We start from the raw sequence: 15,071 nt of genomic DNA on the forward strand, positions 1-15,071 counted from the left end.
CTTGAGCTTTTGACATAACATGGAAAGGCATTTATAGAGAACAAAGCAAGTACAATTTGAAAAGGTTGAGTGTTAAACATTTTTGAATCCTGATAAACAGTAATTACCAAGCCTGAATTATCCTTTTCTTGTTTGATTCCACAATTCCTTTCAAGCTTTGATCTGCTTGCTCTATTTAAGGGTAGATCTAACCTGGAAATATTGGGACACTTTGGCCTAACTGGAGTTCCCAAGCCCTGTTAAGCCAAACCATATCTGACTGCAGACAAGCAAATGGGCGGCTTTCTGGAGTGAATATCGTGGTTGCAGAGCTCCTGTGTTACCTGGCTGTAAGCCATGCTTTGACTTCTTAGCATTTTGTCCAAACCCAGGCTTATGGTTTGTGTCCCCAAGACAAACTATGAGAAATATACCAATAACTAATCTTAGTCATAGCTTGTGATTTTTCTGAAGTGCTATACATTCTAGGTGGTGGGGCCTTTGGAGACTCTCGGTTGGTACAGATTTCAGCTGCTGGTTGGTGCTGAGCTACTGGAATATATTACACCTAAAATGGGACCAATTGCATTGGCTGCTATGGCCATTGCTGGTTATAACCTTTAAAGCCCTGAATGGTACGATGCCAGCCACCTGCCCCAAACCCACCAACCCACCATGTGTCTGTTCCTCGAGTTTGGCATTGGAGGGCTTGTTTAAGTGCCTACTGGTAAAGGCAGTCCGGTTGATGTACACTCATAATATAGCCTTCTCAGCAGTGGCTGACAGTTTTGGAAGTAGTTCCTTCTGGGATTTGGCATGCCTCATCCCTGCCAATGTTTAAGAGGACGTTGGGACTCCCCTCCCCCTTGATGGCTTTTAGGAGTTAATGTATATCAGAGTTTCAATACTGAAGTAGTTCTGGAATGTATATTTCATTATAAATGTTAATAGTGCTGTGGCTTTAAATAGTGTTGCAAGCCAGTTTGTAACTGAATAAATAAATACCCTGGAATAATCTTGCCATGGAAGCAAATTCAAAATGGAAGCTTCTGATCTGGGAAAACCATCTAAATTGGAACAGCTTCAGTGCCTTCCAGTCTCATCCACAGTCTCCTTTCCCTAAACAGAACAGTGCCAGAGTCTGGCACAAAAATAATAATCACAGTGGCCAGTTCCTCCACATACCCAAAGCAGTATCTTAACTGCACACTTAATTTATCTCCCTGTAAAGCTTTATTTTATTAGCAGTCCTGGCTTCCTTAGAGAAAGCAGTTCTACAAGAGTTGAAAAATTAACCATTGAGACCTTTTGTCTTGGAGCATCAAGAGATGCACTATATTGGGAGGTGGTACTGTATCAATTGTGTGGTTATCATCTAGTGGAGGAACAAGGAATCTTTTTAAACAGGTCAACTCAAAGGAAGTGTGAACTCCCAAGCTTCTGGTTTACCTCCGGACAATTTCTTTGGCTTAGGCCAGACATTTCCCAACTCCGTTTCAGGGGCCTAATCCGGCCTGCTGGTTGATTTAATCCGGCCCCCATGGCAGTATATGTCCTGGGGCAAAATCCTAAGAAAAGCTCAGCAACTTCAATCCTAAATACAACTTTGGAGTAAAATTGGGGGGGGGGGGAGCTCAACAAATTTGGTCGGCCTTCACACATGTTCACTTCATCAAATCTGGCCCTCTTTGAGAAAGGTTTGGGCACCCCTAGCTTAGGCACTTCAATTCAGAGACCATTCCAAAGATCCTCTTTCAAATCGTGGCTATCCTAAGAATATCACATCAGCCAGATTCGAAGTTCAGGAGGTTAGAAAGAAATACTCTTCTTCAGAAAGTTCTGAATGCTCGGAATAGAAGCACTTGCACTTTGACTTTCGGTTACGCAAATAAATGTTTGCAATGTCGCATGCCTAACTATTGGCATTTGCAACAAGACGTACCAAGCTGTGAAAGCAAACCTATAACTGGACAAGGGACACTCAAGGCTGGTTGATTCATGCAAGCAAACATATTCAACCCTCATTTCAACTGTTTGCCCAGTTTGAAGCTCCAGTCCATCACTGTGGACATTCTATGTTCTGCAAATACACCAACAGGGTGCATTCCTTCAACAACCCAGGTCCCCACCGGTGTGTATCATTTTTAAAAATTTGCAGCATCACTTGAGTAGCTTATGCTTTCAAGGGCAAGCGCTAGGGATCTGGCCCACCAAGCCACTGTTTCAGTGGCCCAACAGCAGCTGGTAGAATCAGGCCGAATCAGGCCCAATACATTACGGCACCTGAGGTGGACCACAAAATGGTGTATCCTCCCCCCCCCCGGAAGAAGCTACTACTGTATTTAATAAGTTCATGTGTGTTGTTAAATTTTTTTATTTATTTATTGAGCAATGATTATACACCACTTAATTAAAAACAACTCTAACAAAAAATAACCCCCAAAAAACCTCATCAGAAAATACCAATGAAATTAAACTTTATAAACAAGGAGACATACCAGTACATAGCTGCCAAGTTTTCCCTTTTCTCGCGAGGAAGCCTATTCAGCATAATGGAATTTCCCTTTAAAAAAAGGGAGAACTTGGCAGCTATGTACCAGTAATCAAATTATCAAAATATGCATAAAACCAACACTTTTACAAACGAATATAGATAATAAAATTACATATTGGGGTAGGCTTGCCTAAACAATTTTTTTAAAGCAGGCATTGAAAACAGGGTAATGATGTCACCTGCTTAATAAATGACTCAACGGCAAGGAGGGACCAACCAGCACTAATGACAGAGAACTGGCAATATTCTCCAAAGTCAGATTTAGGTTTAAGGGTAAAGGGACCCCTGACCATCAGGTCCAGTCATGACCCACTCCGGGGTTGCGGCCTTCATCTCGCATTATTGGCCGAGGGAGCCGGCGTACAGCTTCCAGGTCATGTGGCCAGCATGACTAAGCCGCTTTCTGTGAACCAGAGCAGCGCACGGAAACGCTGTTTACCTTCCCGCTGTAGCGGGAACTATTTATCTACCTGCACTTTGACATGCTTTCGAACTGCTAGGTTGGCAGGAGCTGGGACCAAGCAACGGGAGCTCACTCCATTGCGGGGATTCGAACAGCCGACCTTCTGATCAGCAAGCCCTAGGCTCAGTGGTTTAACCCACAGTGCCACCCACGTCCCGAGAATTAGGTTTATATGGGGCTAATTTTGATATGGTGAATCTCATGTGCAGCCAGGCCAACTGCGTTGCTGCTATCTGGCACCTGGGTTGTATTTAGTCCAGCCAGTCTCTCTCCTCCTGCAGTTCAGGCTGTGAATGCTTGTTCAATACCCCTTTGTAAGAACCTTAAATCAGTTTGCTCAAATGGAAGTGTCCACAAAGAGATCCTTATTTTATGTTTTATTTATCATTACATTTCTATAACTGCCGTTACTAATAGTACTTTGGCGCAAGCTTTTCTGCTGTCATTGTATTTTAGGGTCTTGACAGAAGTAGCTTGCATGGAAAACAGCCACCACAATTAAGAGCACAGAGAGGTGACAGGCACGAGAATCAAAGTGAATTTTTAAATCCCCCCCTTGGAGGGAGCACAGCTGACAGTTCCCCTGTCACCAAAGGAATTGTCAATCTAAAATGATTGCTTTTCCAATCTAATTTTGATGCCTGGGTAGCTCCGTTGCAGCTCGCCAAAATGAGAAAGTCAAGTGAGTAAGCAAGCAAACTACCACAACCCATTGTTGTTGTTGTTGTTGTTGTTTTAAAGCAAACAAAAGCAAACAAACTGAGCCACTGGTCCTGCCTCGTACAACTGGCTTTGCTCCTTTTCTCCGAGAAAAGCCACTGAAATATTTATGACAATCTTTCCTAGTGACATCGCCATGAAGTCTATTCAAGCCAATCCCCAAAATGTTGACAATCAAGCTGTAGCCCAGCAGCTCTTTATGCCAGTTCTGAGTCTGATAAACAGCATTCCAAAGGGGGGCATTTCATGGGTCACACTCCCCCAACCCATGCATTTTGTTTTGTTCTCACAGGGCTTCAAAGATCACCCCTCCTTTCCCCAGTGGCAGTGCTTCTCATACTGTCAGATGAACCTCCCCAGCGGGATATTGTCTCTGGAGCAGGAGTACGGAACCCTTTCCCGAGGGCCACACTGCCTTTTGGGCAGCTTTCCAAGGGCCACGTGCTTTCAGGGACAAAAGTAGGCAGGGCAATGAATGTAAACTTGACCACCGTAGAGTCTCACACCCCTCTCCATCCTCCCTCCAGGCAAGCAAGGGGCACAATCAGAGCTCACATTATGACCAGGCTAAGGCATTCAGAGTGTGAAGAATGAGGGTGTATAGCCTGGAGAGATTTATTCAGGCCAGATTCAGATGCCTGGAGGGTCAGATTTAGCCCCCGGGCCTGAATTTCCCCAACCATGCTGTAGAGCAGACTTTCTCAAACTTGGTTCCTCCTCCGATGTTGCTGAACTACAACTCCCATCATCCCTAGATAGCAGGGATGGGAAAAGCTGCTGTAGAATATCCAGGGAGGGATAAGATCCAGAAGCTGGTGGTACGTTCCTTTCCCACCAGCAAAGACAATAAGGGGATCCATACAGAAACAGAATGGATTTATAGAAGTGACAACATCTCCATTGCCCCATTATCTGAGGAAAAAGCTACAGCTTTACTAAGGTGGTTCCCTATGTATGGTTTTAAGACGTGCCAACAAGATTGTGTTCTGTTCCCCTCCTAAGGCGAGTGTTGAGCTGAGTATCTCAATTCCACAGCAGCAGGTGTATAAGCATTGGAGGAAATCATCTTTGCAAGCTCATCTATAGAGAATCTGGCGCTGAGACAGGGTGTGAGTAGAGTAAGTTTAGAAGGGGACCCTGAATTCAAAATGTTTGAGAAACACCTCCTCTATACAGGAGCATACAAAGTGGGGGGGGAGGGGGCACTCCACCCCAGGTGCTACTCTGGGTGGGTGGGTGACAAGATGGCCCCTGTCTCCCCCCAGCTGCAGAGCGGCCATGGGCACGCACACTCCGTACAGGACGCCACGCTTGCGCAGTCCGTATAGCCGTCACGTGTGCGTCATTGGACAGTTCACCCCACCCCTCAGCGTCCCGTCCCGGGTGCCGGAGAGGGTTCCTCCACCACTGCCTCTGTATAGGTTCATGGCCAAAAGTCAGAAGCAAAATGCAAACCCAGCCCAGATTTAAGGAAGTGCCCATTCATCAATATGGACGATAAGCATCTGAAACCATACTGAGATGGAACAATTAAAAGGTTAACTTCTGTTGGCCTTCAGTTGTTCTGTGGCTGAATTCCCATAATGGTTCAGTTTGGTCTGAGCCAACCTTTTTCCTGGATCCAAAGAAAGGGGCATATTGCTGTTGCTGCTGCCTAGCAACACAATATCATACTATCCAGGACAGGTTTTGCCTCTGGGCAACTGCTGCTGACTTCTCCCTTCCAGCAAAAATCTCCACTAAACCGTAGCGTAGTCAGGAATGGATAGATTTGCCCATTGTACACATTTTGTCTAATGTACACATTTTTCCTACTATAATGCATTTTTGTATGTTAGTTCCCCTACCATGTACTTTTGTAAGTACTCTGCCCAAATATGTGTGTTTTTCTAGGCATTACAGGGCTGGAGAACCTCATCACACAATTCAGAGAAGTGTGACTTTTCAAGGGTTGCTGCATTTCAATTTGTGGCTGGTTTGGGATATGCAAGCTAAGCAGATTTGCATTAAAATGAACGTATTTCTCCATCATCCCTAAATGTAGTGAAGTAACCAACCCATAGATGTGAGGACAGGATGTGGACATAAGCACCGATGATGGGAAAGGAGGAGAAGCTGAGAACTTGATTGCCCCTCTGTTATAGTTCACAGGGGGGCGAGCATCCGATCTCCATCAGGGCCAGCTTCACACATTTTGGTACCTGTCAGAATATCCAAAGGGCACACTTCCCTCCCACAAAATAGCATAGGGCAAAAACTCCTGCTTCAGCTCCTCTTAACTTGAGTAAACCAGAGGCCCTCCTTCAAGTCCTGCCTGCATCAATGGTACATTCTGTGGGGACCCAAGGCAGTGTCTTCTGTCACTGTGTCCCAATTGTGAACTCCCTTCAGATTGTTCCCCTCATTACCAGCTTTTCATTGCCCCCCCCCTTCAAAAAAAAAAGCCCTTCACCTTGTTTTTGTTAGGAGTTTGTTTAGGGGTGAGCTGAGATTATGTTTGTTTAATCTAAATGTGATGAAATATTGTACTGGTTTGCTGTCTGCTGCCCTGAAATCCTCTTGGGATGAAGCATGGTCTAGAAATACAGGGAAATCAATCCATTTCTATATAACCCCTTTTCAGTCCATAAGGTGAGATGTGCTGGTGATGGAACTGATGGAAAAGACCCCGGCCCGTCTCTTTGGCTTACCTGTAGATCCTGTACCTGGTGGCGAAACCCTGCCGGAAGCGCTCCATGAAGTCAACATACTCTGGGGCCCGGTGAAATGGTCCTCGGTCAGTGAGCAGCCAGTCCAGCGGTACTTGGCTGGAGGAGGCTGTGGAGGCATGCTGTTCGTGTGGCGTGGCGACAGCTGCAGCCAGCCCCCAGCACCCCAGAGTCAGGACCAATACTGATGGCACCCATGGGACCATCAGCCAGAGCCCGTTAAACTGAGCGCTGCGCTGCCACCTCATGCTTCTCCTGCTCAGTTGGCTTCTTCATTCTCTCACCACTCCTTCCCTCTCGGCGCTCCTTCAGGATTTCCTGCACTGAGAAAGAAGGCACAAGGAAAAGAAGATGGGTCATGACTTATTATTATTTATTATTTATACCCCGCCCATCTGGCTGGGTTTTCCCCGCCACTCTGGGTGGCTTCCAACAAATACAAAAATACATTAAAATCACAGATTAAAAACTTCCCTAAACAGGGCTGCCTTTAGGTGTTTTCTAAATGTCAGGTAGTTGTTCATCTCCCTGACCTCTGATGGAAGGGCATTCCACAGGGTGGGCGCCACTACCGAGAAGGCCCTCTGCCTGGTTCCCTGTAGCTTTGCTTCTCGCAGTGAGGGAACCGCCAGAAGGCCCTCGGCGCTGGATCTCAGTGTCCGGGCTGAACAATGGCGGTGGAGACGCTCCTTCAGTTATATAGGACCGAGGCCGTTTAGGGCTTTAAAGGTCAGCACCAACACTTTGAACTGTGCTCGGAAACGTACTGGGAGCCAATGTAGGTCTCTTAGGACTGGTGTTATGTGGTCTTGGCGGCTGCTCCTAGACTTATCCCAACAAGATGCTGAGCAATGCATAGGCCAGGGCTGCACAACCTTGTGACCCACCAATCTGAATGCTTGCAGCTTGTCTTTCCCCTTTCTATTGAAGTAAGCCACGTTGGGAGACAGTCATTCTCTGAAAAGCAGAATAAAAACCGAGTAAACAACAGGGGGTCCAACCAGTACATTGAACTCTGCCACCTGAGGCGGGCAGATGGGAGCCAACCTCCCCCCCCCCATTCAAAAGCAGGACTGGCGCATGCCCACTGCTGAAACAGCCACCCAGGGGCTGATGAAGAGGGCAGCGAATGGCAGCACTGCTGGGTCAGATCCATGAGGGGTCTTTGAAGTTCCTGGGGACACCAGGCTCGACTGACTAGAGCACACAGATCCCAAGTGGAGTGCTTACTTGCCCTCGTGGTCTCCATGCTGCAAGTGCTGCATGTGTTTGTTGTTCACCCAGGGTCATCTGGGGTAAAAAGCGAGGGTAGAAGCAAAGTGCCAGTGTTCCTATGCTTTTTCCCCTACAGGTGCTACAGCTGAAAGAGAGCTGCAGTGAATGTATGAAGTTGTCTTATACTGAGCCAGCCCCCTGGTCCATCTAGCCTCACCTGTTCCAACTTTCTCCAAGACAATGGGACCATTGAGTCCTGTATGGCCAGCTCCTCCTAGAGACTGCAGGTCTCCAACGATTTCAGCAACAGTCGTCCCAGCCTGGTGCCTGAGATTCTTTAACTGGAATTACCAGACAATGAACCCAGGAGCTCCCACATGCAAGCCAAGTTCTCTGCATCATCTCCATATATATACCGGTATGCCAGGCCAAACACCTGAGCCAATGCCCACTCAGGTCATAGCAAGCACTTAGCACTTGCACAGCATAGCTGGAAGCATCAATACACTTCCCATACATTTAACTCACTCATCTGACCAGGTGTGCAGCCTGGCCTGGCCTGGCCTCGTGCCTTTTAAGAGCAGCCTGGTGCTCAGAAATGGGCAGGTAAAGCTTTTCAAAGCATGGGAGATGGACTTTAGGACTTTCAGGATGTTCCCTCCACACACGGATTCAAGGAATGCATGGAAGGGGCGGCTCTGCCTCCAACATCCATTGGCCCCACCTCCTGATCTATGCACATATCGAACTAAGCGGGTAGGTAGAGGCAGCCTTTTCTGATAGCCTACAGAGCACATGGGGGTTGGCTGTTGGATTAGTAGGCAGAAGCCAGGCGGCACAGTCCCACTCCCCATTCAGCATGCACAAACCTCTGAATGCCATCATACTAGCTGTTCTTAAAGGCACAGCTACAACAGCTTCTTCAAACAAGTCACAACTGCAGTGGCTGCTTGAAAATTAGCAGCCCCGCATCTAATAGGCCTATAGCATATTAAAGGGACCCCTGACCATTAGGTCCAGTCGTGACCAACTCTGGGGTTGCGCACTCATCTCGCATTATTGGCCGAAAGAGCCGGCGTATAGCTTCCAGGTCATGTGGCCAGCATGACAAAGCCACTTCTGGCGAACCAGAGCAGCACACGGAAACACCGTTTACCTTCCCGCTGTAGCGGTTCCTATTTATCTACTTGCATTTTGACGTGCTTTCGAACTGCTAGGTTGGCAGGAGCTGGGACCAAGCAACGGGAGCTCACTCCGTCACAGGGATTCGAACCACTGACCTTCTAATCAGCAAGCCCTAGGCTCAGTGGTTTAACCCACAGCGCCACCTGGGTCCCCCTATATAGCATATAGCATAAGCCAATATTATAACTCAGGACAGACCCACTGACACTCTACGGCATGACTAGCTTGGGTCCATTAATTCTGTTGAGTCTACCCTGAGTATGATTTGGTTGGTACCAATCCACTGCAGGTATGTGGGCTGAGAAAGACTAGCAGCATGCCCCCAGCCACCTGGTAGTCTCATGCCTTGCGTATCATGATACAGAAACAGAATCACTGCATTTCTCAAACAATCCCCAAATTTATCCAGCATTTATGTGTCACAAGCTGCATCTCTTCCTGTTCTGGGGCAGAGTCCTCTCTACCTGCCAGCCATCTGTCACTTAGTTATGCCCCACTTGTTCTGCAAGAGGGCACCTGCCATGCCCCACCTCCCAGAGCACCAGCCTTTTAAAAATAAAATACTGTCAACCCCAATTCTGTGCATCATGCGCCCTGCAAAAGCGAAGGGCTTATTTCTTTTGTTCTAAGGCCTCAGTTGCTGAGGAAATGAAATGCTGATTGACAGCAACGGGAATAATTTGTCAGGATCACAGCACCAGTTGCCAAACCAGCTAGACAAATAAAATAAATAAATCCCAGACAGACAAAGCAAACAAACACAATATAAACAAACAGCTGAAAGAGCATCTCTCACTCCCAGTCTGGGGCAGCATTTCCCTGCCCCCTGCAGAATTCAACTTCTATTTCAGAACTAAAACAGATGTGTAGATTATTTCAAGGAGGTTGGTGTGATAGCAACTTTGCTTCTCGTATAAATCTCATCCCAGTTGTAGATGAGAAGCATTTGAAAATCTGCTCACAGGAGCCTTTAGTTCTGAGTCTGTGTGTGATTCTGTTCTTTTCTCAAAGCACAAACATTTTGTTTTCCCACCCACTCCAGAAAAAAAACAAGAGCAAGAATAGAACGAATTCTGGGACCTTTACCACCATAACTGCTACTATTCATTTATTTATATGCACCATCAATATGCAGAGTACATAGGCAGAGTAAGATTGGGGGGTGGGAATAGTTCCTAGCTTTAGCAGCTTAAAATCTGAATGGAACTGTCACAGGGTCCGGAGTGGCTACTCTAGAGCAACGACGCCTCACAGGTCTGCATTTTATCCTTTTATTGGTGCAATCTATTTGCAGTGCTGAATCAGTGCTATATACAGGTTGTCGGTACATGTTCTCAGTCGGGCGCAGAACCTCCGAATGGTGGTTCCCGCGTTTTCCTCCAGCAAAGTAATCTTGGCATACTGCATCTCCTCCCTCTGCGCTTTTTGCGCAATTCTGGGGTGGCTGGGATCGGTCTTTTTCCCACGGTCCCTTTGCTTCCCCTTTCCGTTCCCAGGCGGTGCCTGGGCTCAGCTATCCTACTTGAGCTCATGCTTCCACTTCCTGAATCCCCGCTGGAACTATCCCCCTCCCCTCTCCCACTTCCGCTGGGTGAGGAGCTCGTGTTCAAGATGGGAGGGGGCTGTCTGTAGCTCCTGTCCCTCACAGGAACTCTCTACTCAGGTGACAGGCTAGCAATCGTTTTTTAATCTCAAAATTTACTCCACCCCTGATGCCCTTTTAAAAAAAAGCGCTATAACTTTGTCACATCTGTTGTTTCTTTGCTTGCAATAAGACCTGCACCCGCAGCCTCCAGGAGGCTGGGGGAGAGACTTACCATCATTACCCTCCCCGACATTTGCCTTTTGCTGCTGTCAGTCTCCTCAGGAGTAGGGATATGGGAGCCAGCTATATGACATCATCGAGCCCTCCCCTCTGAACTGTATTTAAGCCAGACTCCTCAGCAAGACCAGCACCACAAACTTTATTTTTGAAGCTGGGGCTCCAATACTTTGGCCACCTCATGAGAAGAGAAGACTCCCTGGAAAAGACCCTGATGTTGGGAAAGATTGAGGGCACTAGGAGAAGGGGACGACAGAGGACGAGATGGTTGGACAGTGTTCTCGAAGCTACGAACATGAGTTTGACCAAACTGCGGGAGGCAGTGCAAGACAGGAGTGCCTGGCGTGCTATGGTCCATGGGGTCACGAAGAGTCAGATATGACTAAACAGCTAAACAACAACAATAGTGAATTGATTCTGTGTTTGCCAAATTGTCGATTTCCCCCTGTATTTATTTATTTCCCCACTGGGGAGAGGCACTGCGGCGATACTGTATGTGGGGCAGGGCGGAAGTTGCCCTGGAGACATACTGCATTGGAGCTCTCCTACGCTGGTGTACGAGTGGCACACTGAGCCTGTGCCCAGTGGACCCTGGTGGTGTTACCATGTGGAGTGTTTTCTTTGCAGGGTGTGTTTCGCCACCGCCACCCTCCTGTTCTGTGCTGGATATGTGTCTAGGACTTCAGCAGGTCGTACCAGAATAGCAGCAGCATACCTGCCACTCCGCCCTGGTTTAATTGGTATGCAGGCTTGCATTGGGAGAAAGTAGCAGGAGAAAAACAACAACACAATTTCTTGTTAAGAACACAGGATAAATGGAAAGGAAGAACGAGATTGAGCAAATCCCTGCATATTAAAACAAAAGCTGCTGCAGGCGTTGGCACAAAAGCCGCAGGGGGGGGGAATGGAGCAGCTGCCTTGAGAGGTTTCTCAGTCCGGAATTGGTGGCTAGCAAGCAGTACATCAGAAAAGGGTCTCCAAACTCTAGACTAGGGATGGAGAACAAGTGGCCACCCAGTTGTTGTCGGACTACTGCCCCCATCATCCATGACGGTTGACTTTGCTGAGTGGGGCTGATGGGAGTCAGAGTCCAACCACACCCAGCGAGAGACCCACTGGCTCTCTATTCCTGCTCCAGAGCGTTTGAAGCTGTTAGGAACCAGCTAAGTCAGCTGACAGGTTAGGAAGGCCTGTGTGACAAATTGAAGCACTTTTAAAATGTTTATTCCTGCCCGGCTGGCAAAGAGTTAACCCACCTCCAGCCTGACTGGCATAGAACTCTGATGGGGGCGGGACTGTGCCCGGTTTTAAAAGAGGAGGGAGAGGGAGGAAGGTGTGGTGTGGTGTTATGTGGTGGCTTGTATGAAGACAGTTAAGAGGCTAGGACAACTTAAAGTTAAATGTTTGACTGAGTTTATTTTGTACAACTGGAACAAAGCTAATTAATAAATGACACGTTAAAGAATCACTTATGTTTTTAACACAATAAAACTTCATCTCTGTTTTTGCCAACAAGAGGTCCGTCTGTATTTTTCCAGCGAGGTACCAGGACTCACAGCCGTGGTGACTCAAGAGAGGGCCAAACTCACCTCAGACAGGGAGGTGGTGGTTTGTGTCCTGAAGTTACACGGAGGAGGCTTAGAAGGGTAACCTGAGGTGCCAAGAAGTTGCCAGAGTGCCTAGGGCAAACTTCTACAGTGGGGGAATCCAACTGAGGGAGACCCTTTACTGGAGGCAAAGGGGTTATTCCGTGGGACAGCCTAGAGTTTCTTAAGGTACCAGGTCACGCAAGCTGGAAGGCTCTCCTTACTAAGAAACCCATCAGTAAAAGGGGTTGATTTTTGAGGCGGCAGGAGCAGAGGGTGGGTGTTTTCCCCTCTGGATTCCTGTGTCGCAGTGATAGTAGGAGAGAGTGGGACACGGGTCGTCACAGCCTGGCAGTTCTTTGCTGCTCTCAGGAGAAAAGAGTGGCTTGGTTCCCCACCCCCCATGGCTGCCTCACCTTCACTTTTGATCAGATTAGCGGTTTCATCAAGCCACATTTGTTCAAGTGCAGAACTGTAATCTCTGTCATGGAAGATTTCTGTCCAAATAGGGAATGAACGATACAGAAAATTTCAGTCAATTGAGAAAGTATGTGTCATGAGATATTAATGAGAAAAGGTTTATCAGAGCCTTCCTGCAGGTATAAACCATCATAGTTTTGAATATTTAATAAAAATCAACTAGTTTTTAAAAAATCTGCTCTGATTTCTTACATGTTGTTATTAAAATTCAGAATGGCCATTCTGTTTTTGGATTTTTTTAAACGTTTCAAACTGGGAGCTAAGGAAGACAGTAAATCAAGCCCTGGTAGTGATGAGCATTTTTTATTCTTAAAAATGTAGTTGATCCATTTAATTTTCTTATTACAACTTTTCTTATTACAACTTCATTTGTTTGTGTCAGGGGGTCTCCTTAGAGAGCCCCCTCCCATCATCTTCACCAGCTCTTCTCCCAGTGGCAGCACCAGTAGCGAGTCAGAAGAAAGGAATGAGGAAGTGAGCAGAGCGGAGAGAGGGCGCTCACATGTTAGAGAGCCAAGACACCGCTTTGAGGGAGAGCAAGATGCCCAAATTGAGGTGTGGGCCCACCCGTAGGGCTAGGGAGTGGCGCTTTGGGGTGCCCAGGCTATTATGCTGGGCAAAAACCAGGAAGAAGCCATTGCGGGGTTCTGACACGGAATGAGCAGTCATGTTTGCCAATACTCTTGCACTGTAAATAGTATGCACAATAAAACGCTGAAAGACAAGACGGAGTGGAGCGTCTTTACTCAAGAGTAGCCGCAGCCTTCTCTGACAGTTTGGTTATGAAATTCATTGAGATCCATCATATGTGTCACTCTATGATTATGTAATTCATTCTCTTTGTTCATTATTTTTGTTTCCTACTTTTGATCAGTGCAGGACCTGAATGCTCTTCCACTGCCAGTAATTCCTGCTAATATTAAAGAAATGCATGCCAAAGTTGTAAAATAGTTCCAAACACTATACATTAATTCATTGCTCACTCAGAACTCATTCAGTAAGTTTGCTGAGGCCCTCAGATTTTTATGAGCATCATCTGTTTTAACTGGCTGTTGCTTTTTTAGTTCATTGTTTTCAATCTGCTGTTAGTGCATTAATTTGTATGATTATTATTATTTATTTATTGTACTATTTTGTTTCTTGTTACTCTGCTAGCCACGCTGTTGAAGGTGAAGGATAGAAATAAATAAACAATACTATTAAACTCTGACCCACCTTCATGCACATCACTGGGCAAATGTTTTTTGTAAAATGATGTTTTTCCCATTCCATTTTATTCAACAGGGAAGGGGGGGGAATCAAGGCACTTTAACGAAAATTGACTCTTGCTCCCCAGTGGAATATTATTTATTTTTACCCAGCCATGTTGCTTCAGCAAGGAAGTATTTCAATCAGCTCTAATTGATTCACATGCTGTATTCTGGCTTTCACACAGCCCACTAACCTTTACGGGCTCCTTGGTTGAAGCAGGCCCCCCCCCCCCCACAGAGCAAGAAGCATCACCCCGGGGGAGCAAACAGAGCTCTGCGAGAAGAGTAAATGCAAAGCCTGCAAACAGGGTCTCCATCACCACCTTCAGTAATAAACCATTCAAAGTGCGAGAAACGAGACATGTCAATCACAGCATGTGGCTTGCCATTCTAATGCAAATATAGCAAATGCAGCACACCTTCCAACACTTGCTTTTCGGTTGGTAGACTATTGCTATGAGGGCGGACTTAGGGTGCATACAAGCCTACAATGGTCTGTGCAGCAGCTTTGTTGTGAATGAGTGCGCACAAAACCTTTCCTTATAGGTAACAGAGAAATCCATTATAAAAAAATTCATTCAGTAGCACCTTAAAGACCAACTAAGTTTTTATTTTGGTATGATCTTTCGTGTGCATGCACACTTCATCAGATACACTGAAACAGAAGCAACCAGACCCTTATGTATATTCAGAGGGTGGGGGGTGGGGGTGATGGGAATGGGTGATGGGCTGATAGGAGTGGTAAACCTGTTGATGACTGTTAACGACTGTTAATGACTACAATTGGTCTAGCGGGGGGGGGGTGGAAGCAAGGGCTGAGGTGCTAAGGAAAGCTTGATCATGTATAATGAGATAAGAATCCTATGTCTTTGTTCATTCCAGGTGGCTCCATGGTTTTAAGCTTGCTAATGAGTTGCAATTCAGCAACTTCTCTTTCCAGTCTGTTTCCTTTGGCGCCAAAGGATAAATGGACATAAATCTGACATCAGGAACCACAAGACAGAGAAACCAGTAGAACACTTCAAATATCGCAGGACATTCTATACAAGATCTCAAAGCAGCTGTTTTATTACAGAAAATTTTCAGAAACAGAAGTTGCTACTGAAGGA

At 46.5% G+C, this 15,071-nt stretch overlaps 1 protein-coding gene across 1 annotated transcript in view; it reads right to left on the reverse strand.

The window, feature by feature from the left end:
• The window catches only part of BRINP2 (BMP/retinoic acid inducible neural specific 2), an 80,753-nt gene that overhangs the window by 23,299 nt on the left and 42,383 nt on the right, over positions 1–15,071 (reverse strand). Inside the window, exon 2 of the mRNA XM_060277444.1 lies at positions 6,407–6,747. Within this exon, the coding sequence (XP_060133427.1) occupies positions 6,407–6,672 (266 nt within the window). The 5' untranslated portion in view covers positions 6,673–6,747. The remainder of the gene's footprint in view (positions 1–6,406; positions 6,748–15,071) is intronic.

The sequence above is a fragment of the Zootoca vivipara genome, chromosome 7 (assembly GCF_963506605.1).
Source record: "Zootoca vivipara chromosome 7, rZooViv1.1, whole genome shotgun sequence".
In the NCBI taxonomy this organism is placed as follows: Eukaryota; Metazoa; Chordata; class Lepidosauria; order Squamata; family Lacertidae; genus Zootoca; species Zootoca vivipara.